This window comes from Orcinus orca, chromosome 4 (assembly GCF_937001465.1).
Source record: "Orcinus orca chromosome 4, mOrcOrc1.1, whole genome shotgun sequence".
Lineage (NCBI taxonomy): Eukaryota > Metazoa > Chordata > Mammalia > Artiodactyla > Delphinidae > Orcinus > Orcinus orca.
In genome coordinates, this window is record NC_064562.1 from 121,130,005 (window position 1) to 121,157,979 (window position 27,975).

The following is a 27,975-nucleotide window of genomic DNA, read 5'->3' on the forward strand; positions in this document are numbered from 1 at the left end:
TCCTCTAGATCTCATTTCCCACCCTATATGCGAATCTTAAAAGAAGTCTAAAGTTGATCATCTGCATGTGAACGAGATGAAGGAAATCGACCCTTTTCACGCAGAGTGCAATATTAGGGTTGCCATCACATAACGGCTCTAGAAAGCTTTTCTCTTTATGTCTTTGCAAGCTCTTGCAACCCATTCTATAAACAACCTTTTAAAGATGCTGCCCTTTTCATTCCCTCACTGAGTTCTTGGCCCTGGATTACACTGAAACCTTAGGCATACGTCCGGAAACATAAGGGAAGCGGAAAGACCCTGATTCCAAACCAACCAAGTGATAGTGAATCTGAAGAGCGACCAGAGACACGCAGACAAGGACTGCCAATCTTTTTTGATCAAAGTCATAACACACCCAAGGCCTAGCACAGGGGAAGGTCCTTGACAAGTGAGCTCGAGAGAAGGTGAGAGGCCGACAGAGGGAGCTGTCGAGAGAAGTCGCCAAAACCTTCCGAGGAAGGTCGGAGACAGGGTTCCAAGGACCTAGTCCCTGGGGCTGTGCCCTCGGTCCGCGTGCCCCCGGTCCGCGTGCCCCAGCCCGCCACAACCTCCGAGGAAGCACTACCCTCACTTAAGGGGTGAGCAGTCATCCTGGGCACTCGACCGCCTGCAAATTACGAGGTGTCCCCACAGGGAACGAGGAAACTAAGACCGCACGGAACTACTCTCCCACCTCGCCCCTCGCAAAAGTCTTGAGCCTCCCAGAGTCGACTGGGAGCCGGTGAGCTGGTAACAACTCACCGCTCCGCCCCGCTGCCCCGTCAGTTCCCGGTGGCCTCACGAACCGCTCCCGGCAGCAGCCGGCTCCGAGAGCGGAAAAACAAAGGTTCCCGCAGCAGGGTCGACCGGGGAACGTATTGGCTGTGCGACGGTAGGAAGTGACGTAACCCACTCCTTCCGGTCCGCCGGATTATGAATGATTGCGGGGGTCGCTGCTTCCCTGGCGCGATCTTCGTTGTTTCTTTCCCGGCTTCGTTGGCTGCGTGTGGCCCGCGGGCGAAAACTTTCTGAAACGGCCTCGGGAAACCCGGCTCGGGCGGGGCAGGAATGAGCTAGCGGTCCGTGTCACCCACACGCTCACGCACCCTCCCTGCCTGGCCGCGCCTCTGCGACCAGGTAAGGAGGGCGGGCGCTCGGGCCGCCGGCTCCGCAGTCCCTGAGACGCCGTAAAGCCGCCTCTTAGCATCTGGGGAAACAGAGTTGAGGATGTGGGGAATGGCGGGAAGGGTGGAGGGGTCCGGGCCCCTTCTCAGTTTTTCCAGGACCAGTCCCCGTGGCTTCCTCTATTGATGGGGGCATGGAGCAGCTTCCAGTTGCAGCAGTCTGTGGGGTCGTTTGCCATTTGCTGCTAGGTGTGGTTTTAAGGCCTCTTGGACCGCGCTTTAACTTTTTTTTTTTCCACTTAGTTTTTTATTCCAGCCCTTCCTCACTGGAGAAAGCAGTTGTATGTGAATACTACCTAACAGTTACTCTAATGAACTTGCTTCATTTGGGGCCATTTGCTTCTGTTACACCATCAAAGCAGTGTTTCACTTTGGTTTTAAACTTCTATAGAAAGTTAGAGTTTAACTTACATGAAAATTGCTTTGACTTCCAAAACGTTTACTGATACGAGTACTTTCTCTACCTGGTTTGGGATTAGGTGACTTGTTCCCCCACTCCCCCTCTTTATTCTTAACGTCATGATCCCCTAATGCCGTGATCCCATTCCTTGTCATAAGTTCTTGAATATCAAGAAAATGCCAGCATTTAATAATATGTCTTCTGTTAAATTATTGATAAGAGAAGATAGAGTACTACTTTTTTCTAAGCTTATCTAGAAACTGTTTAAAGGAGAAAGTGCAAAAGCTGGCAAAAACTAGTGGTGACAATTTAAATTTTAACCATGGTCACTTAAATATTGTGAAAATAAATTCTTTGTTATAAATACAACTGAGTGATTTGCTATCATATTTAATAAATCAAACGTTAAGCTGTGTGACTTTTCAGCTGCCTGGTGGGGAATATACACTACTGAAAGGATTGCCTTAAGCATACTTATTATTTGAAATTATGTTTGAGTTATACCTGAAGGCATTGTTTTAAGAGTCCTAACTTCAAAAATAAATCTGAAAAACTCAGTGAGATTTGACATTTATTTTATCAATTCTTTTATTTTTTTACACTTCTGTTACATGTTTGCCTGCTTTAAACAAAGCTCAAACTTTAACTTCTGTAGTAGAAGGCCCATAAGGGTCTTGGGGGGTTTGTTTTTAGTTTTGTTTTAACCTGTGTTTACTTTGTAGCTTTTATATCACCCGTGATTTGAAATAAGAATAAAGACTGAGTATGCAAGTGGGTAACAGCAGCAATTTAACAGACCTTGAAACTTAACAAATTTTTTTTTGAAACTTAACAAATTTTGAGGCCAGTCAACTAAAATATCTGTAGTATACACAGTTCCTTAGCATATGTTGTTTTTATCTTCAAGTTTTTAAAGTAGCCTACTGAATTCTGTTATGATTAGTACTTGGAAAGCAAGGATTTAAACCATTTAGTTCATAATAAGCACGGGTATTGGTAGCTGTGGGTATTCAGTAATTTTATTTCAGGCTTGCCGATGTTTCTAACATGTTAGCATTTCATGCTGTGGATCCCTATTAATTTTGAGGTCAGGCTTAGCTGCAAGCATTATGATTCTATGGCAACAGATGATTCCCTGATTCTCCAGAGAGGACACACTTCCCTTATGGCTAAGGTTACAGTACGCTTTTTTAAACTGTTTTTTTTTTTTTTTTCACTTCTTGCCCAGATAAGCAGCTAATTTTAATCATAGGATTTTGTCCTCTAGGACTTAATGATATGTGTCCTCACATTACATAATGTAGTGAGCACTGAAATGGCTCAGTTTTTTCTTTCCTTTTTTAAACTTTACTATCTAAGGTAATAAGCTGCTATCTAACTCTGTAGAGGCAGGCTTTTCTTTGTTTATCTATATTATTGAAAGAAAGTAGTGAGATTTGCAACCAAATACTGTTATTGTTATGTATAAAACACAAGCTAAGTTCTAATATTCATAATGTTGAACATTTGATTGTAGTGGGGAATTTTAATGGGTTCAAATTTTAATTTGAATCTTTAAGAAAAATAGGAGTTTGTGATTTTTTCGTATTTGTAAACTGCTTTGAACTATTTACTCTGTACAATATAAGCAGTTAATATTCAAGTGGACTTAGGGTGTCACATTTATATTCCAACATTTTGTGACTCCCCAGCTTTCAGCCTCAGTAACAAACAGATTTTTTGAATATTTGGTTGGAGAAAATCTTTTCAATTCAACACAGATCCCTTATTTTCCCTGAGAAGTTTGGAAGTATAAAGCATAATTTAAGGCTTGAACTAAACATTCCTTGAACTAAAATTTGAGTACTCTTCAGCACTGGAGATATGTGAGGTAATAAGTGCTGTATTCCTCACACATAGTAGCAAACTCAGTAAATATTTGTTGAATGAGTGTATGGGTTTCTCAAATAATTGACCTAATAATTCCAATAAACGTCTAGAATAACAGCTGAAAAAAAAAAGTGATGTAAAGAAAAAGAAAGCAGAATAAGGGGCTAGGAAGTGATGGGAGTCCTTTTTCTCAGGATAGACTGCTCTGAGTTAATATTCAGAGAACTCAGTGAAATGAAGGAGCAAGCCATGTGAATATCTTGGAGAAGAACATTCTAGGCAGAGGGAATAGCAAGTACCAAAATTCTCAAGCGTGGGGACATTGCTGGCATCTTCCCAGAACAGCAAGGAGAACTGGCTGGAGGGAAGTGAACAAGAGGGAAGATGGGTAGAAGATCAGGTCAAAAAAGAAACACAGCTAGGGTCACATCAGGCCCTAGAGACCATGATAGGAAATTTGGATTTTATTTTAAATGTTCTGGGGAGCCATTGGATGGTTGTGAAGAGAGGACATGGACTGATTTATGTTTTTAAAGGATCACCCTGACTATAGTTGCAGAATGGACAGTTGTATTGAGTGGAGGAAAATAGTTAATGAGCTTTTGCAGTAGTCTTTGTAAGAGCTAGTGATGACTTAGATTAAAGTTATTGGTAGGGGTGCTAAGAAGTTAGATTTAGCATGTATTTCAAAGGTAGAAATAGGGTAAGAGAGAGAAAAAAAGAAGTTGAGTGAGACTGCAGAATTATGGGCCCAAGCATCTAAGTAAATGGTATTGCTGTTTTATCAAGAATGGGGACTACTTGAGGAAAGAGGAACAGGTTTAGAAAAATGTCCAAGTGAAGATGTCAAGTAGGATACATGTATAGGAGTCTTAGATGATATTTAACCCTATGACACTGTAAATCACCTCGAGTAGTGCCGTTGTAAGTTGTGGCCCATAGGTCATGGAATCACTTTAGTGAGTACTAACCAACATTAAAACAATGACACAACCCTGGAGGAGAAGAAGAAGAAAGAAAAAGCAGGGTGAACTGTCAGTTACATCTCATGTGGTAGGATATTTCTTGGTGACTCTTTTGTTTCAGTATTATTCAGTGTATAATGACTTTCATTATAAGGTTTATTTCTTATTGAGTGGCATGATCAAATTTTGAAAGCCAGTAATCAAAGGGGTGAGTGTAAGTTGAGAATAGGGTAAAGTACTGAGCTACACGTCACTAAGAGGTCTGAGGAAGATCCAATAAAGGGAATTAGGAAGGAACTATCAAAAAACTTAATCCAGTGCTGAGAATTGTCAAATAACTGCCTTTAGCATGGAGGTTTTTATCAAGGACAGTTGCTTAGAATAACATAATTTCTGATGGTTTTCACTCTGGTGAAATTGTTGCTGTAATAAAATTGCAATATGCTTCAATTTATGAAGTTTATAAAGTAATGCTATTTATGTTAGAAAAATACCTATTCCTTAATGTTTTCCAATAAGATCCTTTTATAGATTCAAATAATGCTTTTGGATTGAAGTACAGTTCTTATCTATGTAGTGGGAGTAAAATGTACTTTTAAAGATTATTAGGATTGAAGTAGTGCACAAAAGTTCTGTGTGCTAGCACATAGCTGGTGGACAATAAAATGTACATAATATTATTTAGAGTTGTATTCTTTGTTCATTTAACATTTATTAAGCTCCTATCAAATCCCAGGCCCAGTGATAATTTCTTATTTTAAAAAAATCAACTGGTTAATATTTAGTTGCAGTTGTACACTTTTTGGTCTTTATATATAATATACAACTTATTTATCTATTATGTAATATTTAGTTGCCATAGATCCAGACTTGAATTTTGAGCACAAAAGTTTTAAACTATTTTTCCAGTTTCCAGAGAAGTATGCTTATTTTCATACTTATTTATGGTATTTTTTTCTTTCTCTCTATATATGCATATGCAAGGAGTAAAGTAGTAAAATGGTTTTAGATAAGAAAACACCTATTAAACTCATTTCCCCTTTCATGTGTGAAATGTTTCATTTTATCAACACCAAGATATATTAATTGGAATGAGAATGAAAAAAAAAGATTAAATTCCTAATTAAACCTGTGACTACTTCGTTTGTTTAAAAATATCTTTAAAGATTCCCAAATAATGAAACCAAGGCTTAAGTATTTTCTTTTTACCTGTTTTTATTCCCTCTGCAACATTCCCAAGCAGGCTGGCCTTTCCAGGGAGGAGATGCACACTCCATCAGCTCTGTTCAGTATCTCACATTTGTGGTGTTGTCTGCTGCTTTCTCAGTCCATCACAGGAACAGTTGCAGTGTGGCACCTGTCAAAGCTGAGAAAGCAAATGACATACAGCACTTCTGTGCTTGGCAGGAATGTAGTCTGGACTAACAAGAGCTATGCCCCCAGCTCTGTGTGTTGGAGACCCAGGGGATGATTCTACAGCACCTACCTTTTTTAAAGCTCATGACATAAAAGTAATAAAATAAGGAATTCTCTAGGTAGAAATGGAGAAGAAGAAGAAAAAAAAAGGTTTCTTTTGAGGGTATTTGCAGACTTTAAGCAAAAACTGTGTTCTACTTTCTTGAAAAATTAAAGACATAGTACAAGCCAAAACGAGATATCAAATTTGTACAGGTTTGCTAATACTTAATATTTATTTTTGAAATTACAGTAGTATTTAATGTGGAGAAATTGCCCAGGGAGAGTAATTTTTTTTTTAACTCTAAGATCATTAAGTAACATTTTTAATCTTCAAGGGGAAGAAAAAAAAAAACATCTATATTTAAAGAAATAAATTATGTTAAGAATCAACAGTACTGGGACTTCCCTGTCGGGCCAGTGGTTAAGACTTCACCTTCCAATGCAGGGAGTGCCGGTTCGATCCCTGGTCGGGGAGCTAAGATTCCACATGCCTTGCGGCCAAAAAACCAAAACTTAAAACAGAAGCAATATTGTAACAAATCCAATAAAGACTTTAAAAATGGTCCACATCAAAAAAAAAAATCTTTAAAAAGAATCAGCAGTACGTTGCATTTTCTCTTAGGCATCTCATTAATTTTTAGATATCTCCAAGGGCAGATTATTGCTATTCTATTTTGTTGACATTTAGCATTTATTAAGTGCTCACAGCAAAAAAAGTTTCTAGAATGTGTAAAAGTTAATTCTCAAGGTTCTTATGTGCCTTGGGAAGTGGCAAATATACATGTACTCTAATTTTTAAAAAAATGTTTCTGCATATCCTAAATCAAAAGCTGTAAAATAGTATGATGTTGTTTTTAGTTTTTTTTGTGTGTGTGTGTTTTTTAAGTGTTAGCAGGACTAGTCTCTAATTACTATTTCCTAGACTGCTGGGCAAATGAGGAAATCGATTATGTTTTCTGTCAAATCTGCTTATTGGGGAAACATTTAGGGATCTTTATAGCATCTCACTGTCAACAAAGGGAGTTAAGAGGATTGGTAAATTAATCAGCAATAGATATATAGGGATAAACTCTCCAAAGAGACTATCGATTTTCTACAAAATGTTGGTTTCTTTTGCCTGTGAGCTTTAACAAATGCCCTTTAATATTTTGTTTTAAAATCAGCTCTAGGTGGAGGAAAAAATAATCCAAAAGGTAATTAAGTTAGCTCAGGGAGAAAATGGTTTCCATGGGTTAAAGTGTTGTTGCTTTTAAATTACATGAAATAAGTTACCCTTAGATAATCTTTTAAATAAGTAACAAACCATGGTGCAGATCTGTTATGTTTTAACAAAAGAAGTATAAAACACTGGCGATCACTTGCATCATCAAGAAGTTTTCCACAACAGTACTTTACTAACAATATCCCTTTGTTATAATGGATTATTAGCCCTTTAATAAAAAAGTTGAGGACCAAGATGATTAAAGAGTACTTAACTATTTTGCTTTTGAATAAAAAAAAAATCTAAGGAATTTAGAATATAAAGGAAATTTAGTAAATTTTAGCACCCTAAAATTCAGGTGCACTAATATTTCAAATACACTTAAAAGAAAGAGTTGCATGTGTACTTTTTAAAGGCTTTTAATATAATTTTTAAATAATTTAAAATAATTTTTTCTCCAATATACCATTTTCCTGTTACATGGTGAATGCTTTTAAAGAGTGCCATCTAGTGTCAGTTTTGGAATTTTGATTTATGTATTAGAACATGGGGAATTTTAGACCCAGGAAATGTAGAAATCAAACAAAAAGTCATAATTGACAAAAGTCTTAAGGATTGTGACTTGAAAACACCCATCAATAATTTGACCACAAGATTGTGTACGTTTGCATCTTTAAAATAACCAACATGTCTATTCGTTCATGCATTCACTCAATATTTCTTGACTATATATATATATATATATACACACACACACACACATATATATACATATACACATATATACATATATATGTGTGTGTGTGTATATATATATATATATACACACACACACACACACACACACACACACACACACATATACATATAGCAGGTCCTGTTTTAGCATAGCAGTGAATAAAATAAAATTTGTACTCTCATGGAACATTCTATTGGGCTAAGACCAAAATAGATAGCGTAGTATGTTACAGTAGTAATAAATGCTGTGAAGAAAAGCATAGAAGGGGATGGAAATGTTTTTTCAGGAAAAGTGGGAGTTGGGGTTTGCAAGTTAAATACAGTAGCCAGGGAACATCTCAAAAAGTTGATATTTGAGTAGGTACTTAAAGGAGGTATGGATGTGTTCTAGGCACTAGAAATATCAAGTGCCAAGGCACTGGGGTGGGAATGTACCTAGTGATTTAGAGGAACAGCAAGCCACTTTTGCTGAAGCAGTGAGCGAAGATGAGAGCTGATGAGATGGACAAAGAGACAAAGAGAATTAGATCAAGGAGATCTTTGTAGACCATTGCAGGAGCTTTGCCTTTTCTCTGAGTAGGATGGGAAGACATTAGAGCACTTGAGCAGAGAAGTGACGTGATTTTATTTCATTTTTAACAGTATCATTTTTGCTAGTATGTTGAGAATAGACTAGAGGATGGAAAGCAGGGTTAGGAAGCAATTGCTATAATTAAGAAGAAAGGTGATGGTGGCTTGGATCACAGTGGAAGCAATGAAGATGGAATGAAATAATCAGATTCTAGGTATATATTGAATGTAGTGCCAAAATAAATTTTTAATGGATTAGTTATGGGGGTGTGAAAGAAAAGAGTAATTTAAAATGATTGTCCAGGTTTTTGGCCTGAAGAGCTGAAGGATGGTGTTCCATTAACTGAAATGGGGAAGATTCATGAGGAACAGGTTTTGGGCGTAGGGAGAGAATAAGAAACTTGATTTTGGACACGTTAACTTTGAGATATCTCAGTTATCAACATCTAAGTTATGGAGAATTTCAAATATTTTTTTCTATTGTGATTCAGCATACAATAGCTCATCACATATCAAAATCCACCTTGGGAGAATCCATTTCTTGTGAGAGAATGAATATATCCCCCTCTCAATTATTATATTTTAGGGGCATAAAACAAGCAGTATTCATCAAGCTTCTCAGAGCTATTATCCCCAGACAACTCTAGGTATTCTTGGTTATTTCTTATGTCCCATTCTATTCATCTTTTGTTCTCACCTGTGGTGAGACCCCAAAGTATCAATACTTGACTGGGAGAGTTCTATTGCCAAGCACCTGAGGTATGCTCTTTTTAAAGGAGCTGGATATAAAATCACCCTTAAGACTAGTTAATTGGTCAGGGTAGGAATCTTTCTTTTGGAAGCCATTTATTCATTCCAAGAACCAATTCTTGTAGAATCATATCTATCACAAATCCCTGCTGATTTCTAGAAAATGTTTTTAAAATGTTCATCTTTTATTTTAGCTTCGCAATTGCTATATTCTAAGACCTATTAACCACTTCAATTTATGCTTCAGGTAACCCAATGAAAGAAGAAAATGAAAGGCATTAAGAAAAGTCTTACAGAAGAATATCTATACTTGGACTTTTCTCACCAAAAAGAAGGGTGCATCTTTCCTCTTCATACATCTATAACTTTATTTTTGTTATCATACTGTGACTGCAAAATCTTTAAAGTTTGCTTAGTCCTCACTGGAGAAAGCACAGGCATTTCACTACTTAAAAGTGTACTGTCTGAGGATGTTGAAATACAGATTATTTCAAGGCAAGAGCTTCCACCAATAGTCCAGAGTTGCTGTTTACCTGCAGTAGTAGAAAGACCAGACAATTTCTGTAGAGCAGGACTTGCTGTTGTTCTGAGACACATAATCCAGAAATCATATGAAGCAGACCCCTCAAAGAAGGAAATTTTGGAACTTCTGGGTTTTAAGAAGACTTGCTTGAAAGCCTGTGCTGAAGTAAGTATAATGTCTCTTTTCTGTTATTTAAAGCCATAAGTGACAACACATTCACTTGAATATTTATTTGAACTTTCTGTTGGAAAATAAAATTTAATTTACTTAAAAGAAACTACAGTAACCAATGAAAGAGTTAAAATAGCCCTTCACATATACCGATATTTCAACGCAGTATTGGAAGATAAGAATTTAAGATTTAATTTATGAGGTTTAGAGACATTATTTTTAGGGAATGATTTCTCTTTTTTTTTTCTTTACCTTTTAATTACGTTGAGGATTTTTAAAGGGGATTTTACATATGAACAGGAGCTCAAAGTAGCAGTGTTTCGGAAGCTTTTTTAGGGGGAGTGTACTTTAAAGGCTTTGGGAAGTGAGGATTTATTCGGTAAGTGGACACAGGAGAATAGCATATATTCCAGATACAGGAATGCTGAACCTCCATTGTTTAATGTTATCACTTCTGAAGCACTGTAATGTCTCTTGATAGAGCGTAAAAGCCTAGCCCAGAGATGGTTTAGCTCAAGACTTAAATTCTCTAAACCAGTCTTATTTCCCAATAGAAAGTTATTTTTCTTCAAGCTATGTTGAAAGTAAAGAATCCTTTCATTTCTTGTTTTGTTTTGCAGGTTAGTCAGTGGACCAGGCTATGCGAACTTACCATCCCTTTAGCTATTGAGAATTTTCTCAAAGAATCTTCTGACCAGCCCCCAGCTATCCCTGCTGAAATACTAGAGCTTGAGAAGAAGCTTAGTGAGCCCGTTAGGGTACATAATGATGACAAACTCCGGCGGCAGAAGCTGAAGCAGCAGAAGGCTGCTGGGGTTAGGCCTTCCCTTTCTAAGGAAGAAACGAAGAGCAAGGTCCATAGACAGGAAACATCTGAAGAGGTGGACTCTTCATCGGCGAGCCTGGAACTGAGAGTGGCATTTTCAAAGCTCACAGTACATGAGGAACCAGCTCCTGCCAACAGGGAGCCTGCTCACGTCAGAAAAGCGAAAGCTTCTGACCTTCCGCCTCTGGACCATGTGTTTGTAGAAGGCCTGTACTTCACTTTGGCAGATATTGTGCTCTTGCCCTGTATCCATCATTTTTTGGTAAGGTTTATCAGGAGTAGATACATTGCTGTATGTTTCAGTCTATAAACTGCCCAGATTTGAGTCCCTATTTCATTTCTTAATACCATTATGCTTCTGGGCAAGTTATTAATATCTGTCTCCGTTTTCTTATATGTAAAATAGAGATGATAATAGTGCCTTCAATACATGTTAGTAATTATTATGACTTTTAGTTTTGAGTTGCTAAAAACATTAGCATTCTTTATGATTATTAATTTTAAAATGCTGTGGTGATCACCTTCTAATACTAGAGGTTCCAGTATTAAAATACTAAAGACTCTTGTCAGCTATATTTTATAATTATGTAGTTTCTTCAAATGCTAATTTCATTATGTTAAATATTTTTAAATCAGAAATATTTTACCCTTGTCTCTGTTATGTTACATAGCTAGCAGTACTATTCAGTGCTGTGGGAGATTATATAAGGAAAGTTTCCTTTTTCAGGTACACATATATGTATATGTCTGTGTACATATATGTGTGTGTACATATATATACATATTTATATACATACATATATAAGTGTGTGTATGTATGTATTTTTTTTCTGTCTGTGGAGGGAAAAAGGACAAGGTAAAAGTAGTATCAGAGTGAACATGGGAAGCTAGAGCTCTCTGCAGCTTTCCAGTTGGTTTTCCAGAACTGCATTTTTCTCACTTTGAAGCATTTCACCGTTTCCCTTACTAAGGAATCAGATATTAGATTTCATTTTGATTGTATATCACCAACACTTCAGGCATCTCTACTGACAGATGAGAAGAGATTTCTAATGAAAATCTATATATTTGGGGACCAGGCTTCACTAATAAGTTAGGTGGCATTAATCAATTGGCATTTTCTTAAAGAACATTTTTCTTTAAAATGTAAATGAAACAAGATTAGAAATCAAAATAACTTCAGAATCAAAGGATGTGAGAACAAGAGATCTAGGAATCGTTTAGATGTTGATTAGTATTGTAAACGTCATGTGTATTCATATTGTCCATGGTGCTGGGTGGGGAGAAAAACAGATTTTTTTCTTTTTCGTAGTCGAACGATTTCTAAATTCTCTTGTCCCTGACTCCCCCCAGTCCCCCACCTCTGCTGTTATTACCGACTTCAATCATTAGAGCAGTCATTTGGTGCATATTAGGAAATACTGTTGGTATTCATGGCTTCTTGGTCTCCTTGGATAACTATTTGTTCCTAATTTCATAAAAATCGAATCAAAGCGGCACTACCATTAGTTCATTCATTTGAGAAATTTATTGAAAGCCTACTGTATATGTCATGCCCTGTTGTATGCACTAGGAATACAGTGATGAACGAGACAGAAATGGTCCCAGCCCTTATGGAGTTAATATTCTAATAGAAATAGAAGAATAGGGAAGATAGAAATGAACACGTAGACAAATAAATAATACATATTTAAATAATGGTAAGTGCTACAAAGAAAATCAAACAAGGTGATAGAGAAGACTTGATTATTTGCTTTCAAAGGCAACAAAACATAAAAATTGGATTCACCTGCATAAAGGTTATTTTTAGATCATTATCCAGACATCTATCTTCAGCTAAATTGCATTTAATTTTAGCTTAATTTAAATACTGTTTACCTGATGAGGATCAATTGAGGTGGAGGTGTTCCTAATTGAGAGGATTTTTTTCCCCCTTTAATCAGGTGGGACATCAGCCTGACCACTGCTGAGTAAATCTACCTAATATTGATACAACTAAGGAACTCTGTTTTCATCTCAGTTTAAAATAGCGGAAAACTTTGTTATTACATTTATTCTATGATTAAATTCTTCTGTTTTGACATTATGTAAACGAATTCTCTAAATATTTTCCTTTGTTTGTTTGTATTTTTCCTAGATCATCACATTTTCTTTCAGGAGTTAATCTTTCTTTGCCAAAGCTTTGATGTTATTTCTGTTGTATTTATTTTCCTCCTGTAAGTCATCTTGGGTTATGAAGCAGCCATTTTAGTTCAGACGGTGGCTATGAAGCTGAGCCTTTACACTTGTATTAACACACATTGAGGTGATGGAGTAGTGGTCCAAATGATCAGAATTAAGATCAAGTTCATGATCAGGAATGAAGTTCAAGTTACTAGGTTTGGATCAGAAACATGGAGTTGAATCTAGGGCCAAAGTATTTAGCCACAGGAATAAGATCAAGAATATGAAAGAGCAGTCAATTTTGCTAATTCAAGGTTTGGTATACCAGAGGTCAAAATTAGAAGAGTTAGGGAAAATACCCAGTTTTGCTAAACAGAATAAAGCCAAATATGCACAACAACAGTAGGGAGAGAGGCTGAGGTGTTACATCTAAACCTCTGCTCCAAGCTTCTCTTCCTCTTCATAGGATGTTAGTGTGCAAAGTTAACCACTGATAGCCCAACACTTCTTCCTGGAAGGTGCCTGATAAAATCCTCTCCTCTGGAAAGTTTCAGGAATGGATTAAAAAAGAATAAATTAAAATGCATCTTATGATTCCCCCCTCCCGTTATTTGTTAGAACCTTCTAGTACACAGAATAGGAAGCAGATGGGAGAAATAACAATGAATAACCATACTAAGGCAAAATCTTGCTTCTCTCTGATGCCAGAACATTTTATAGTTATTTTTAAGTTACTGCTACTAAACAGGTACACTTTGATAGAACTATTTAAAAGATTATTCTACTCCTGGAAGACAGAGAAGTTGACATTTTATGAAATATTTTTGTAACTTGAACATTTATGATTTAACTTGATACATTTTAACTTCTAATGCTTTGAATTTAGTTTTTTAAAAGTATGACGCATTTATTACTAAAGTAAAATCATTGTAGAAATTGATTTTTGAGCAAAAATACCTATGTTAATTACCTCTTTCACTGTTCCCATTGGCATAAAATTGAGAATAAAATGGGAATCTCACTACTGGCTGGCATATTGCAAAAATTATGGATTCCATAGTTAATTTATATTTTCCATCCCCTGTCCTATTCCTTAGGTCCTTAAGAATTTTCAGTTTTAACTCACCAGTTCTAGACGATAAGAAAAGACCCTGAACTAGGATTATATTTCCATTTAGACAGGTTGTTTACTATTTTTTATACTGCTTACACTGCTCACCTAAACATTTGTTGATTATGATGTGTTTTCGAAAGGGTAGACATGACTGAGGAAATGACATAAAAGAATTACAAAATATTTTATATAATAAGTGACTGGAAAGGAATGCAGAGGAGGAGATCTTTTGGATAGGTGTAATATCTTGCTTCTCTTTTTATTCATACTAGTTTTTCTGCCTCTTGCTATAATTAAATACAAAGCCACTAGGATTTCAGTTTGTGGTCTTGATAGCAATTTTTTACCAATATTTTGAGAATAAATTATTTTCTTGTCCTTAAGTAACTCTGGTATTTATAATGTTTTGATCTTATCAGCCTGGTAACATCTTTTAAAAATCATTTCTTAGGAACAAATTTAATTTTCATTTCACACATTTAACATTAGCCTCATCCTTAAATATGTCTTCTCAGGTGTAATTAATGAATGTGGTGCCGTACCTCCTGAGCTGTCTGGGTATTAGCAGAGCAGCCTGGCATATTGATTAAATGGGATGACCTGTCATGCAGAGTAAAACTCCTCAAATTTTTTAAACATGAATTATTGTTTAATCACAACTTATTTTCAAAAGGAGGGCAAGATGTCATATGCGTCTAACAAGTAAGAATAAATCACTACCAAGGGGAGTAAAGGAAAGGTGAGGAAATGAGAAATTTCTTATTTGATTAATTTATCATGGCTTAAAGTTCAATTCCCATAGCACATAATCTGTTTCCAGGCAATTAAGTATTTTGTTGAGAATTAGAAACTTTTTGGCTCCCAGAGTACCATTTAGACAGTATTTTTCAAACTTTTTTACTTTTCACAGTAAATAATGCATTTTACAAGGTGACTGAGCATACAAATACAAATATACATCTTTATATTATATATATGAATATAGATATATAAACAGAAAATAACCCACCTTACTACATGCTATGTACTCTGATATTTTCTATTTAATTTCATTTAAAACAAAAAAAATTTTTTTTAATTGATTTTTAAATCTCCTAATGGGTTGTAAGCAGCAGTTTGAAAAACACTAATTTAGGGGATTATTCTTTGAGGTCAATAAATGGTTTCTTGATCATTTGTTCATTCACTCAGTATTTTTTGCAAGGCAGTGTTTTAAGCGCTTGTAGTATACAAAGAGAATTACACATAAACCCTATTCTTATAATCTATTCTTATTTAACCTTAAAGTCCAGTTAAAATAGACTATATGTGTGAAATTTTTCATTAATTTTCGTCCTTTCTGGCTCCTGTTTTGGCACTGATTATTGCTAGATACATTTGTCGAGATTTTCTGTGACTTGACCTTTTCATTTTATCTGTTCATAAGTCATAATCTGTTTGTAACATTATAACTGTTTCTATGGAAACAACATTCAGTGTCTCACAAAGAAGCAAGAACATTCTAATTTTTAAAGAAATTGAAGTTTGGTGGTGGTGCTGGAGAGAAAGCATCTGACCAAGAGAAAATAAACATATTAATTTACATCAGGGGTAATGGTTTCAAATGCTTCTAATTTGAATAAATAAAAGGCTTACTTTAAATGCTGCATCATAATAAACAGAAACAAACTACTGATAAATGCAACTACATGGATGAATCTCAAAATCATATTGCTAAGTGGAAAAAGACACATTTTGTGATTCCATTTAAATATATGAAATTTTAGAAAAGGCAGAGTTATACACATGAAAAGCAGATCATTGATTGCCTGCAACTGACTGTGGAGCAGAGACTGATTGCAAATGGTCACAAGGGAACTTTTTGGTGTGACGTTGAGCGTAATGGTACTGGATTATGGTTGTGCAACTATAAATTTACTAAAACTCATTCTTTAAATGTGTGAGTTTTATGGTATGTAAAGTTACCTCAATCAGCTCTTATAACAAACAAAAATTGTATAATAATGTGTTTTGTTCTTTGTAATTGCCTAGGTAATTATCTGCAAGAAACTTTCTGAAAAGCTGGTAGAATTTCCACTGCTGGCTGCCTGGTACCAGAGAATTCAGGAAGTGCCAAGAGTAAAAACAACAGCTTCTCAGTGTGGGATCCAATTTCTCAATTTACCAGAATTACAGACCACCTCGAATGAACAGCAACCAAGCTTAGATGAGGTCCCATGTGTCGAGGAGCAAAATGATCCTTCATTTATAGGAGGACCAAGACCCACCATGACTAAGTTAATGGTAATTAAATTGTTTTTATTAAAATTTTGTTTGAAAGATTCCATGTAATAAAGTTGCTGAGCATTTTACCCCAACTTGTATAACATTTTTGTTTTAACATTTTATAAATTTTATTTATATCTCTCTTGACCAATTAATATTTGTGCTAGTCTTTGGATTTAAGTGAAATATAGTAAATTGAAGATTTTTAATATTATGTGTCTTTGGAGCCAAACAAGTCAGAATGTATATTTTTAAGAGTATTTTTCTCAGAATTTTTTGTTTTTATATTCGAGACACCAAAGTCATATCACACCTGGTCAAGTTTATTGTTTTAACCTGACGTTTTTCTGTTGCAAGGAACTGGTTTCTCAGTTTCTTAATTTTGAGGTGATGATTTGAATTAAAGAAATATGAAGATGATTATCTCAATATATTTTCCAAGGTTTTGTCTAAATTTAAGATTTTTGAATTCTTTGAATTCTGTTTTTACTTTATTCTTTGATTTTATGACTTTTTATGTAATAAGAGCACATGATTTATTTTTCTCTCTGCAGCATAATTTGTTTCTAATAGTACTAAGTGTAAAAGTTTTCACCAATAGGCTTTCTTTTCTCTATCATTCAAAACAATCTGCGAAAATGTTTTGCTTTTAACTTAGACTGTTTGAAGATTTGTTCGAATAGAAAATCATGAAGTAATTTGAGCTAGTCATCTGAGTTGTATTGGAAAGAAAATCATTATATTTTTTAACTTGGGTTAGGAAGTATTTGAGTTCTATAGTTAACAGAAAGTTTGCTGATTTAGAAAAGCAGATTTTAGTAGTGACACCAACCCCTTATCTCTTCAGCTAAGCTTTGTTAGCCTAGTGGTGAAACAATGAAACAGATGGTGCAGTTGATTATAGAAGATATCAAAGCAGGTCCAAAGTTTGATGTGTCTTGATCAGATGGTTATATTGCTCAGCGATCTCTCGTTTACCTCCTGAGTGTTTTAAAAAAAATAATTGTCGGGAGAGTACTCTTGTATTAAAATACTAATTTTAAAAATTTCAACAAACCAAAAATCTGTACTTTTATTTTAATTCATACATATGCAGTCTTGAAAAAGAGATTGGTAATTCAAACTTTTCTACCTGTGCTTTTCCAGCAATAAAATGACATCAGGAAAGATATTTGCATTTGATACATTTTAAAATATTTATAAAAAAGAGACAGGTGACTAGAATTTAAATTCAGAAAAAAGTTAATAAACAATTGTACAGTAGAAACTAACACAACATTGTAAAACAACTATACCCCAATTTAAAAAATAAAATACATATGGACAATAAAAAAATTATAAAAATAAGCACTTTTGTAATAATATAAAAAATATAAAGGAATCCTGAATTTTTAATTTACAGGGGATGTGTTAGTTCAGATCCTCCAGAAGCAAATTCCAAGATGGGGTTAGATGGGCAAGAGGTATACTGAGGGAAACATCTGTGAGGGAAAGTGGGGAGGGAGCCAGAGGAAGCTGCGGGAGCCTTCAGAACGTGGTGCAGTTTTGATCCCTGTGCTTGAAAATGGGAAAGGAAGGAAGGTTGGGTCAGAAGAGTCAGACTTCAGTGCAGTTCTAAGAAAGTTTTGTCAAGCTAGTGGGGAATCCTTGAGCCTGAGTCATCTGTCAGAGAGTTCCATATTTCTCAAAAATGGTCTGCCACTCAGTCTCTGAGCCCGAGACTCTCAGTCATTGGCTTGGGAACAGTCCATGGGAAGGCTATACTAGAGACCAGGTGACTTGGGTTCTAGTCCCAGCTTTGTAGTCAAGCTAACATTATTACCTTCAGTAAGTCACTTAACCATAGGGTCTCAATTTCTCCTTTTATAAATTAGGAGAGTGTACTCCTCTGTACTCGTACAGAGGAGACTCTGTACAAGTCATTTCTGATTTTAAATTTTATGATTATATAAAAGTTGACTAGGACATCACATCTGCAATTTTATAAGAACTGAATGTTCAAATCTAAAATGTTATTTCAATTTTCATGTAATTCTAACTTGATAGTGTATATTGGATACAATACATTTTCTTTTTTTTTTCTTTTTCACTTTTCCAACCTTATTAAAGAAGTTCACCATAGTAACATTTTCCTTTTTAATAGGGCATTGTTTTTGCTACTTACAAGTTTCTCTATTGTCACATATTTGAAAGACAATATTATATCAAATTAACATATTCTATGAATGTATTCATTTTTTTTTATACTGTAACGTTTCGTTTCTGTATAGTCAGAGTTTTTTTGTTGGTTTTTTTTGTGTTTTTTCTTTTTTTCTTTTTCTTTTTTGCCAATTGCAATGAGGACACATGAAATTGGCCCTAAGCAGATGTGTAAAGTAGGAAAGTTTTTCTTAGGAACGCTCACATCTCGCCTTTTTTTCCTTCTGTTTTCTTACGCACAATCTTGCCTCCAAAATCTCCCTTATTCTATAGAGGTTTTAAATTTATTTATCCAGTCAAAAAATGTATATGTGTCTACTAAACACCAGACATTGTTCTGAATGTTGGATGTATGAAGAACAAATTGGACTGCCTTCATGGAGCTTACATTCTGGTGGGGGAGGTAAATAAAGAAAAAACACAAATAAATGTATAGCACATTAGGTATTGATAAATGCTATAAAAAAATAATGTGGGATGAGGGGGGTGCAGATGATTGAGATCAGGATCATTTTTTAGATAAGGTGGTCAGGAAGGCTTATCTGACTAGGTGAAGACATTGAGCAAATGACCTGAATGAACATTTGAAGATTTGGATGAAGTGTTCTAAGAGGATCCAGCTAGTAAGAAGACCCTGAGCAAATCTACAGAGACAGAAAGTGGATTAGTAGCTGCCTAGAGCAGGGAGCTTTGGGGAGAGAATGGAGAGTGTCTGCTAATGGGTATGGGACATCTTTTTTGAGGTGATGAAAATGTTCTCAAATTAGATAGTGGTGATACACAACTGTGAATATTTTAAAAACCATTGTATTGTATGCTGTAAAGGGACAGATTTTTATGGCATAGAAATTATATCTCAATATAGTTGTATTTTATGGAAGACTCTAAGTTAGGAATAAGTGTGATGAAATGAGGAATAGCAGGAAGTTCAATATGGCTAGACTAAGGGAGATAGGAGAGAGGTAGATGATGTCAGAGAGATGTGTTTATCTTTCTGGGGGAGGTAAGTACTCTAGACCTCTATACTTGTAGCTATAGCTCTACCCCAACAAAAGAACTTTGTACTGTTTCCTTTGGCACTGAAATTCAGCTAGTTTTCATAATGGAAAGTAATCTCATGAACTAACCGATACAAAGGGGTTAATGATAGATTCTCAGGGATTTTTCTTTTGAATAGGATATTCCTGCAGATAAAAAAAAAACCTAAAACCATGGATATCTATCCTGTAGGCTGTGGACACAGAATGCGATTGAAAAGGTTCTGGGAATCCATGTGTATGCCATGCCACTGTCTGTAGATCAAATAAATAAATGTATAACTTTTAACATGAGGAAGGAACCTGAGAATTGTTTTATATATGGAAGAGGGATGATCATTTTTTAAAATGGTGGGGAAAAAAATGTTGGGAACCATTTGGTTAAAACAAAGGGATCCTTTTCTAGAGACTTTGCAGATACTTGTAAAAGACTAGTATGGATGATATTTTGGGATGAGTGTTAAAGTAGGGACTTTTTGATTCTGTGAATATAGCTCCTAGGCTGTGGCAATTTTTGTATAATCCAAGACAGAACTTGATGGACATATGCAGAGTCAGTTTTGATTATGTGGATTGTTTTTGACAAAACTTTTATTCTCAGGTGACTTTTCTTTTTGACATGCAATATTTCTAAGTAGCTTATTACTTCTGTGTCACTTCAGGTAATAATTTAAATAGGAAATTTAATAATAATTTAATAGGAAAGTAACCATGCTGTTAAGAAACTCAACATATGTTTCTTATGTAACTAAATATTTTGAGGAATACTCGATGATTTTTAAAATCTGTGTCCCTCCTTGCCAGTATAGGAAATAAAAATTTGGTCTTCTAGAACATAACAGGATTTTATTAATTTATTAATTTGGAAAGGGCCTATCTCCTTTTCTAGGAAAAAGGCATTGAAGTGATGTTTTCTCCCCACCCTTGCCCTACTTGGACCCTTGATTGGGATGCTCTTCCTGCAGCAGTGAGCCCAAAGGAAGGTAAGGTTGTTTTTTTTAATCTTTTTTCTTTTTAAATAAATTTATTTATTTTATTTTTGGCTGCGTTGGGTCTTTGTTGCTGCGTGCGGGCTTTCTCTAGTTGCGGTGACCGGGGGCTCCTCTTCGTTGTGATGCACAGGCTTCTCATCGTGGTGGCTTCCCTTATTGTGGAGCACGGGCTCTAGGCGCACGGGCTTCAGTAGGTGTGACTCACAGGCTCTAGAGCGCAGGCTCAGTAGTTGTGGTGCACGGGCTTAGTTGTTCCACCGCATGTGGGATCTTCCCGGACCAGGGCTCGAACCCGTGTCCCCTGCATTGGCAGGTGGATTCCTAACCACTGCGCCACCCGGGAAGCCCCTTTTTTTAATCTTTAAATATTACTCATAATCTGGATACCCTCTTCAGATCCATCTTCTAGTTCTCTAGTTCTCTCTTTGTCTATATCTAATATTCTGCTCATACTATCCACTGAGTTTTCATTTTATTTTTATTACAAAATTTTACAGATACACATTGCTCTGATTTAATATTTCTCATATTTTCCTACACTGCTTCATCTGTTCCTTTTTTTGTCTTTGCTGAAGTATTTTGAAGCCTATCCCAGATAACAGGTCATACTATAGTACACACATCTAAAAAATATTGACATCTTAAATAATCACGTCATTATCACGCTTTATAAGAATCAGCAAAAATTCCTTCATCATCTGATAACCAGTTCATAATCATTTCCAATTGTTTAAAATATTGTTTGAAAAAATATTTTGATAGTTAGATTTTTAGTTAAATAATATTTTTATTGCTAAAAACTATATTTGGTTTGTTTTGATAATAAACTTTTCCTTGTTCATGTTTCAGTTTCCTCTTTTTATAATTGTTTAACCATAGTGATTTTATATTGTGTATTTTAACATAGTGATTTTATATTCTGTATTTATTATTTCTAATAGCTGTTCATAGAGGTCTAATTCTGCTGTTTGTTGTTTCTGTTGACTTCACTGCCAGTGTCTCATATCCCTATTAGTTCTGTAATTTTAGATTATAAATTGATTTTTTTGGTTATTTAAATCTTGGAATCTTGTGGGGCCTGGGATAGGAATGAATTCCCATGGAAAGGATTTATATTTGTTTATGCCAGACATCTTAAAGTATTTAACTTAAGGCACTAGATCTTAACATATTATTTTTTCAGGTTGAGATTCCTTCAGCCTTTTCTGTCTGGAACTGAGGTTTAAACAGAAAAGTTAACTTTTTTCACTTTCCTTTGCTGTTGGGTAGAACTCTTTTTTTTTAATGCATTTTTTCATAATGAATATATCTTTTCAAGGTTTCTGCTTTCACGTAGTGATATTAGTTTCAACTCTCCATCATGCTAGGGATCAAGGACTAGCCTATCTTCTTTGTCTTGCTGTTAAAGCCTAGATCTCTGTTGTCAGCAAATACCCTCCAGGGAGCTATAGTGTCAGTTCAAGATTATTACACTACTTTTTAGTTCCTTTCCCCCTTTTTAAGGCCCTATGGATTTTCCTTACTCTCAGAAGTCCAGTTAGACATGTAAAGGATGATTGTTGAATTTTAAATGCCATTTTAGGTATTTTTAAGTGAAGAATTTTTTTTAGCTCAATGTTCTATTTCTTTAACTGTTCATGTATTCTTTAGTTTTATACTAATCCAAATGTGTCTTGATTTTTCAAATGCTCTTTGAAATCATTTGTCTTCCTTTTTCATATTCTTCTCTTCTATGATGCTTCCTGATATTGCCTGTATCTTACTAATCAATTCTGTTCTGTCAATCGAGGAAATACTTTAGTATTGTTCCAAAATGGAAGAAGATTATGTTGGATAATTAAGAACTCTGTTGCAAAGATATTTGTATAAAAATGAAATCTATTTTTTGTCTTTTATTAAATATATGAAAAATAGTCACTAATGAATTTGTTAATGTTTTACTTCAAAATATTTTGACATTTTACAAAGCTTAAATGTTTGTTTTTATGTGCAATTAGATTTTCTATACTCTTCAGTTATAATATAGATTCCGAACGGGTTAAACCTATAATTTACTAAATAAAAGTCATATTTTTATTAATATTTATATTAAAAATTAAAACAGCTTTTAAGTGCCACATGCTTTGCTTTGTCTACAATGTCTGCTATGAAGGCAAAATAATATTTTCACTTATCAATATGAGGACTCAATTACATCTGCTAACAACTCAAAGTTGACAGTAAGCATTCGTGTCTAGTCATTTTACTGGTTAGAAGTGCATATCTAATGGAGCTCATGGAATATATTACTCATTATATCCCTTTAATTGGATCACCTTGTTTTCATAAATATTATGACAAAGATGGAGCTATAACAGCAAAGCTACATGGTATACTCACATTTCATTTACTGTTTCCTAAACGTTTATAGTCTTGTTAAACTAAGGTAGAATTGTGGCATTTTAGATGTTCTGTTTTCAGTTCTGGCAGTTTCAATATTGCATAGTCATAGGATCTTTGTGAAATGAAATTATTCACATAGAGGTGCAGAGGTCACTATGAATGTGTTCTCATGATTTGTGCTCTGGTACTGTCTTTTAGGAGAAATTGAATTGTAATAAAGTATTATTGGTACTTGGTTCATTTAGATGTTTCACAGACTGCTTATACTGACTGTATTGAGTTACATCAAGATTGTGGTGCATATTATAAGAATCAGCTTCTTTACCATCAAAGACTATATTATATTAATTCTCATGATGGAGTCTAATATATTTCATAAGCCTGTCTAGTCTCTTATCCTCTGCTCTCACCCATTTCTCTCCCTACATCTTACATAACATCCCCTGAACTTTTTGCTGTTCCTTATACAATCTATATTTACTGTCTCCCTGCCTTCACCATTATTTTTCCTCCAGCCTTACATAGTCTTCTTTCTTCTTCCCATTCCACTGAAATTATTATCGTCTTTTAAGGATTAACTCAAATGCTGCTTCCTTCATTAAGCCTTCTTCATGGATTATGGAGTCAGCCTGCCTGAGTTTGAAACTTGGGCTACTAGCTAGCTAGGTAACCTATGGCCAGATTCTCTACTGAGAATGTCTGAATTCTCTGTTTTCTCAACTGACAATTCTCTGTACCTCAATGGCCTCATCTGTAAAATGGGGATAATAATACTACCTACCTAATGAGATTGTTAGTACATTCAATGAATTAATATATAAAACAGTACAGTGCCTAACTATAAATAGTAAATGTTAAATAATACTAATATAGTAGTCAGAGTAGTCAGTAGTAGTCAGTAGTCAATCATTTTCTCTCAACATTCCTTTAGTACTTTCTTATACTTCATTTTGATACTTATAGAATACTTCTGTTATACTAGTTTACATGCATGTTTTCCTTCTCCAGTAAACTGTGAGCTCTTTAAATATAGGACTCCTGTGGATAGGTCCTCAATAATTTTTTATTAAATTGAATTGGATTGAGACTATAGATCCTTTTTTTAACTTCCCAAATTTCTAATTAAACCATGCAATGTTTTTGTCTCATATAGATTTAAAAGGCTAAAATAATTGGGATTATTTAGTTTTAAGAAAACAGAACTGAATATTTAATTTACATTATCATTCTTATAGTTGTCATTGTTAATATTATTATTATTACATATCTTTAAATGGACTTTTTAGGAGTAAGTTGCAGACATCATGACTCTTCACTTCTAAATACTTAACTGTCTCCTTTAAGAACATTTTCTTATATAGCCATAGTACAATGATCAAAATAGGATATTTAATTCAGTACATACTGTTGTCTACTATTCAGTTCAGTAGATTGTAGTACATTTAGTTGTCATGTCTCTTTAATTTCCTTTAATGTGAAACAGTTTCTCAGCCTTTCTTTGTCTTTCATACCATGGACTTTTTTGAAGAGTTCAGGCCAGTTTTTTGTAGAATATTTCTCAATATGGATTTGTCTGATGTTTTCCTCATGATTAGATTAAAGTTACACATTTTGGGCAGGAACAACACAGAAATGATGTTGTGTCCTTCTCGGTGCCTCCTTATCAGGAGGCATATTATGTCTGTTTGGGCCCAGTGATGTTAACTTTAATCATTTGTTTAAGGTGGGGTCTGCCAGGTGTCTCTACTCTAATGTTACTATTTTGCTCTACTGAGTTATTAAGTAGTTCATGGGGAGATATTCCAGACTACATAATAACTTGTTTCTTTTCAAACTTTCACTCACCGATTTATATTCGTTTGATGCTTTCTTGCCTGTGATAGTTGCAAAATAGTGATTTTTCAACTCCATCATATTCTATATTTATTAGTTGCCACTCTACTGTAAGAAAGCCTTCTTTCTCTTTTTTGTCTTTCTTCCCTTTCTTTCCTTCTTTCTTTCTCTCTTTCTTCCTTTCTTTCTTTCTTTCTTTCTTTCTTTCTTTTCTTTCTTTTCTTTCCTTCTTTTGACTCATGAATTTTTGTTTTATTAAATAAGTTATAATATATCACTGTCATTATTTATTTCAGTGCTCAAGTTGTCCCAGGTTGTAGGTGCCTTCAAGCTGGCTCCTGATCCTTTGGAAATGCCCCAATCATTCTATGATCATGTCCTTAATTTCTGGCATAACAAAATAATTACAGGCTCATTTTGTCATTTCCCTGCCCCAGCCATAGAATCAACTGTTTCTCCAAGGAGCCCTTGTTTCTTTTAGTAGAGAATAGTATTTAGAAACTACGATTTGGGCACTAGGTATGCTCGTTGCTAACAGTATTGCTTCTAGGTTCTTTCGGTAGAGATATGTATATATAGACAGATACATTAGGAAATAGCTGTATGTATACATACATCTACCTACACATACATAATCATACACATCAATACCTACTATATCTATATATCTATGTCTATTATCTACATATATTGAAAATCATGAGTTTATGCAGATACCTCTAATTCCAATCCAATACCACAAGATTCTTCCTAGTTTTTCTGAATTCAGTATCTGTATCTACATTTTCCAACAGTAAAAATTAAAGCACCAAACATCACCTATGTATTTGCTCATTTGTTCAGTCCTAGAATATATGGACAGTAATTTGAGTTGCTTTACCCATATCTCTGTGAAAAATACACCTACTAAGTTGAGTTCCAATTTGTTTGCAGTTATTTTCATCTTTGAATTGAGGGTATATGGTCACAGTTCTCACGCAGGTAACTGTGATCAGATGGTTCTACGGAAGATGAACTATGAAAAGTGAAAAATGAAATGTTTAAGTTAGTATTAGTCATGTCCCCTGATAGAAAATCTTCAACCAACATTTCCCTGCACTGAGAAGATCCAGGCAATTGCATGTTCTCTACTACCTGTTGTCCTCACATACCTGTGATTTCTTACTCTAATGAACTAGGATAAATACTGTGAACCTGAAGACTCATTTTGCTAAGTCAAGAGACACCTTTTGTTCTTGACTTTTGAATTTTTGCCCTCTGAGTATGAAAGAAAGAATGGATATAGTCTTTTGCCTTAAGACCTAGAATAGAGCTGCTTTAAGTCACACTCCATCGATATTTCCCTACGGCCTTTCTGTTCTCCAGTAGTTTTTACATGGCTGGTTCCTGTATTAGGAGTGGCTCCTAGTCCCTAATAACCACATCAATCACATAGAAGGGAGGAGAGTCAGAAGCATAACCTTATAGAAGAGAAAGGCAATAAGAAGACAGTTGCTTAGGTGTTGTTCAAGTTATAATCTCTTCTTTTTTTTTTAACATCTTTATTGGAGTATAATTGCCTTACAATGTGTTAGTTTCTGCTGTATCACAAAGTGAATCAGTTATACATATACGTATGTCCCCATATCCCCTCCCTCTTGCGTCTCCCTCCCACCCTCCCTATCCCACCCCTTCTAGGTGGTCACAAAGCACCGAGCTGAACCCCTGTGCTATGCAGCTGCTTCCCACTACCTATCTGTTTTACATTTGGTAGTGTATATATGTCCATGTAACTCTCTCACTTCGTCCCAGCTTACCCTTCCCCCTCCCCATGTCCTCAAGTCCATTCTCTACGTGTGCATCTTTATTCCTGTCCTGCTCCTAGATTCATCAGAACCACTTTTTTTTTTTTTTTTTTTTTTAGATTCCATATATGTGTTAGCATACGGTATTTGTTTTTCTCTTTCTGACTTCACTCTCTATAACAGACTCTAGGTCCATCCACCTCACTACAAATAACTCAATTTCGTTTCTTTTTATGGCTGAGTAATATTCCATTGTATATATGTGCCACATCTTCTTTATCCATTCATCTGTCGCTGGACACTTAGGTTGCTTCCATGTCCTGGCTATTGTAAATAGTGCTGCAATGAACATTGTGACACATGTCTCTTTTTGAATTATGGTTTTCTCAGGGTGTATGCCCAGCAGTGGGATTGCTGGGTTATATGGTAGTTCTATTTTTAGTTTTTTAAGGAACCTCCATACTGTTCTCCATAGTGGCTGTATCAATTTACATTCCCACCAACAGTACAGGAGGGTTCCCTTTTCTTCACACCCTCTCCAGCATTTATTGTTTGTAGATTTTTTGATGATGGCCATTCTGACCGGTGTGAGGTGATACCTCACTGTAGTTTTGGTTTGCATTTCTCTAATGATTAGTGATGTTGAGCATCCTTTCATGTGTTTGTTGTCAATCTGTATATCTTCTTTGGAGAAATGTCTATTTAGGTCTTCTGCCCATTTTTGGATTGGGTTGTTTGTTTTTTTCATATTGAGCTGCATGAGCTGCTTGTAAATTTTGGAGATTAATCCTTTGTCAGTTCCTTTGTTTGCAAATATTTTCTCGCATTCTGAGGGTTGTCCTTTCATCTTGTTTATGGTTTCCTTTGCTGTGCAAAAGCTTTTAAGTTTCATTAGGTCCCATTTGTTTATTTTTGTTTTTATTTCCATTTCCCTAGGAGGTGGGTCAAAAAAGATCTTGCTGTGATTTATGTCATAGAGTGTTCTGCCTATGTTTTCCTCTAAGAGTTTGATGGTGTCTGGCCTTACATTTAGGTCTTTAATCCATTTTGAGTTTATTTTTGTGTATGGTGTTAGGAAGTGTTCTAATTTCATTCTTTTACATGTAGCTGTCCAGTTTTCCCAGCACGACTTATTGAAGAGGCTGTCTTTTCTACAATGTATATTCTTGCCTCCTTTATCACAGATAAGGTGACCATATGTGTATGGGTTTATCTCTGGGCTTTCTATCCTGTTCCATTGATCTATATTTCTGTTTTTGTTCCAGTACCGTACTGTCTTGATTACTGTAGCTTTGTAGTATAGTCTGAAGTCAGGGAACCTGATTCCTCCACCTCCATTTTTCTTTCTCAGGATTGTTTTACCTTTAGCATTTGTTGTAAAGCTGGTTTGGTGGTGCTGAATTCTCTTAACTTTTGCTTGTCTGTAAAGGTTTTAATTTCTTTGTTAAATCTGAAAGAGATCCTTGCTGGGTAGAGTAATCTTGGTTGTAGGTTTTTCCCTTTCATCACTTTAAATATGTCTTGCCGCTT

General features: G+C 35.2%; 2 protein-coding genes across 6 annotated transcripts in view; one reads left to right on the top strand and one right to left on the bottom strand.

The window, feature by feature from the left end:
- Positions 1-904, bottom strand: part of INTS12 (integrator complex subunit 12) — a 40,019-nt gene extending 39,115 nt beyond the window's left edge. The window contains exon 1 of one of the 2 annotated variants that reach the window (XM_004269613.3): positions 784-904. The gene's annotated coding sequence lies outside the window, so the exon portion shown is untranslated. Of the gene's footprint in view, positions 1-715 lie in introns of both variants that reach the window. The other variant, XM_033427811.2, reaches the window with a different exon arrangement.
- GSTCD (glutathione S-transferase C-terminal domain containing) overlaps positions 786-27,975 on the top strand; it is a 130,690-nt gene continuing 103,500 nt past the window's right edge. The window contains exons 1-5 of one of the 4 annotated variants that reach the window (XM_049709489.1): positions 786-1,158; positions 9,404-9,844; positions 10,471-10,938; positions 15,985-16,236; positions 20,344-20,437. In XM_049709489.1, the coding sequence (XP_049565446.1) occupies positions 9,425-9,844; positions 10,471-10,938; positions 15,985-16,236; positions 20,344-20,437 (1,234 nt within the window). In that variant the 5' untranslated portion in view covers positions 786-1,158; positions 9,404-9,424. Of the gene's footprint in view, positions 1,159-8,002; positions 8,622-9,403; positions 9,845-10,470; positions 10,939-15,984; positions 16,237-20,343; positions 20,438-27,975 lie in introns of those variants that run through there. The other 3 variants (XM_049709490.1, XM_049709488.1, XM_033427815.2) reach the window with 3 other exon arrangements.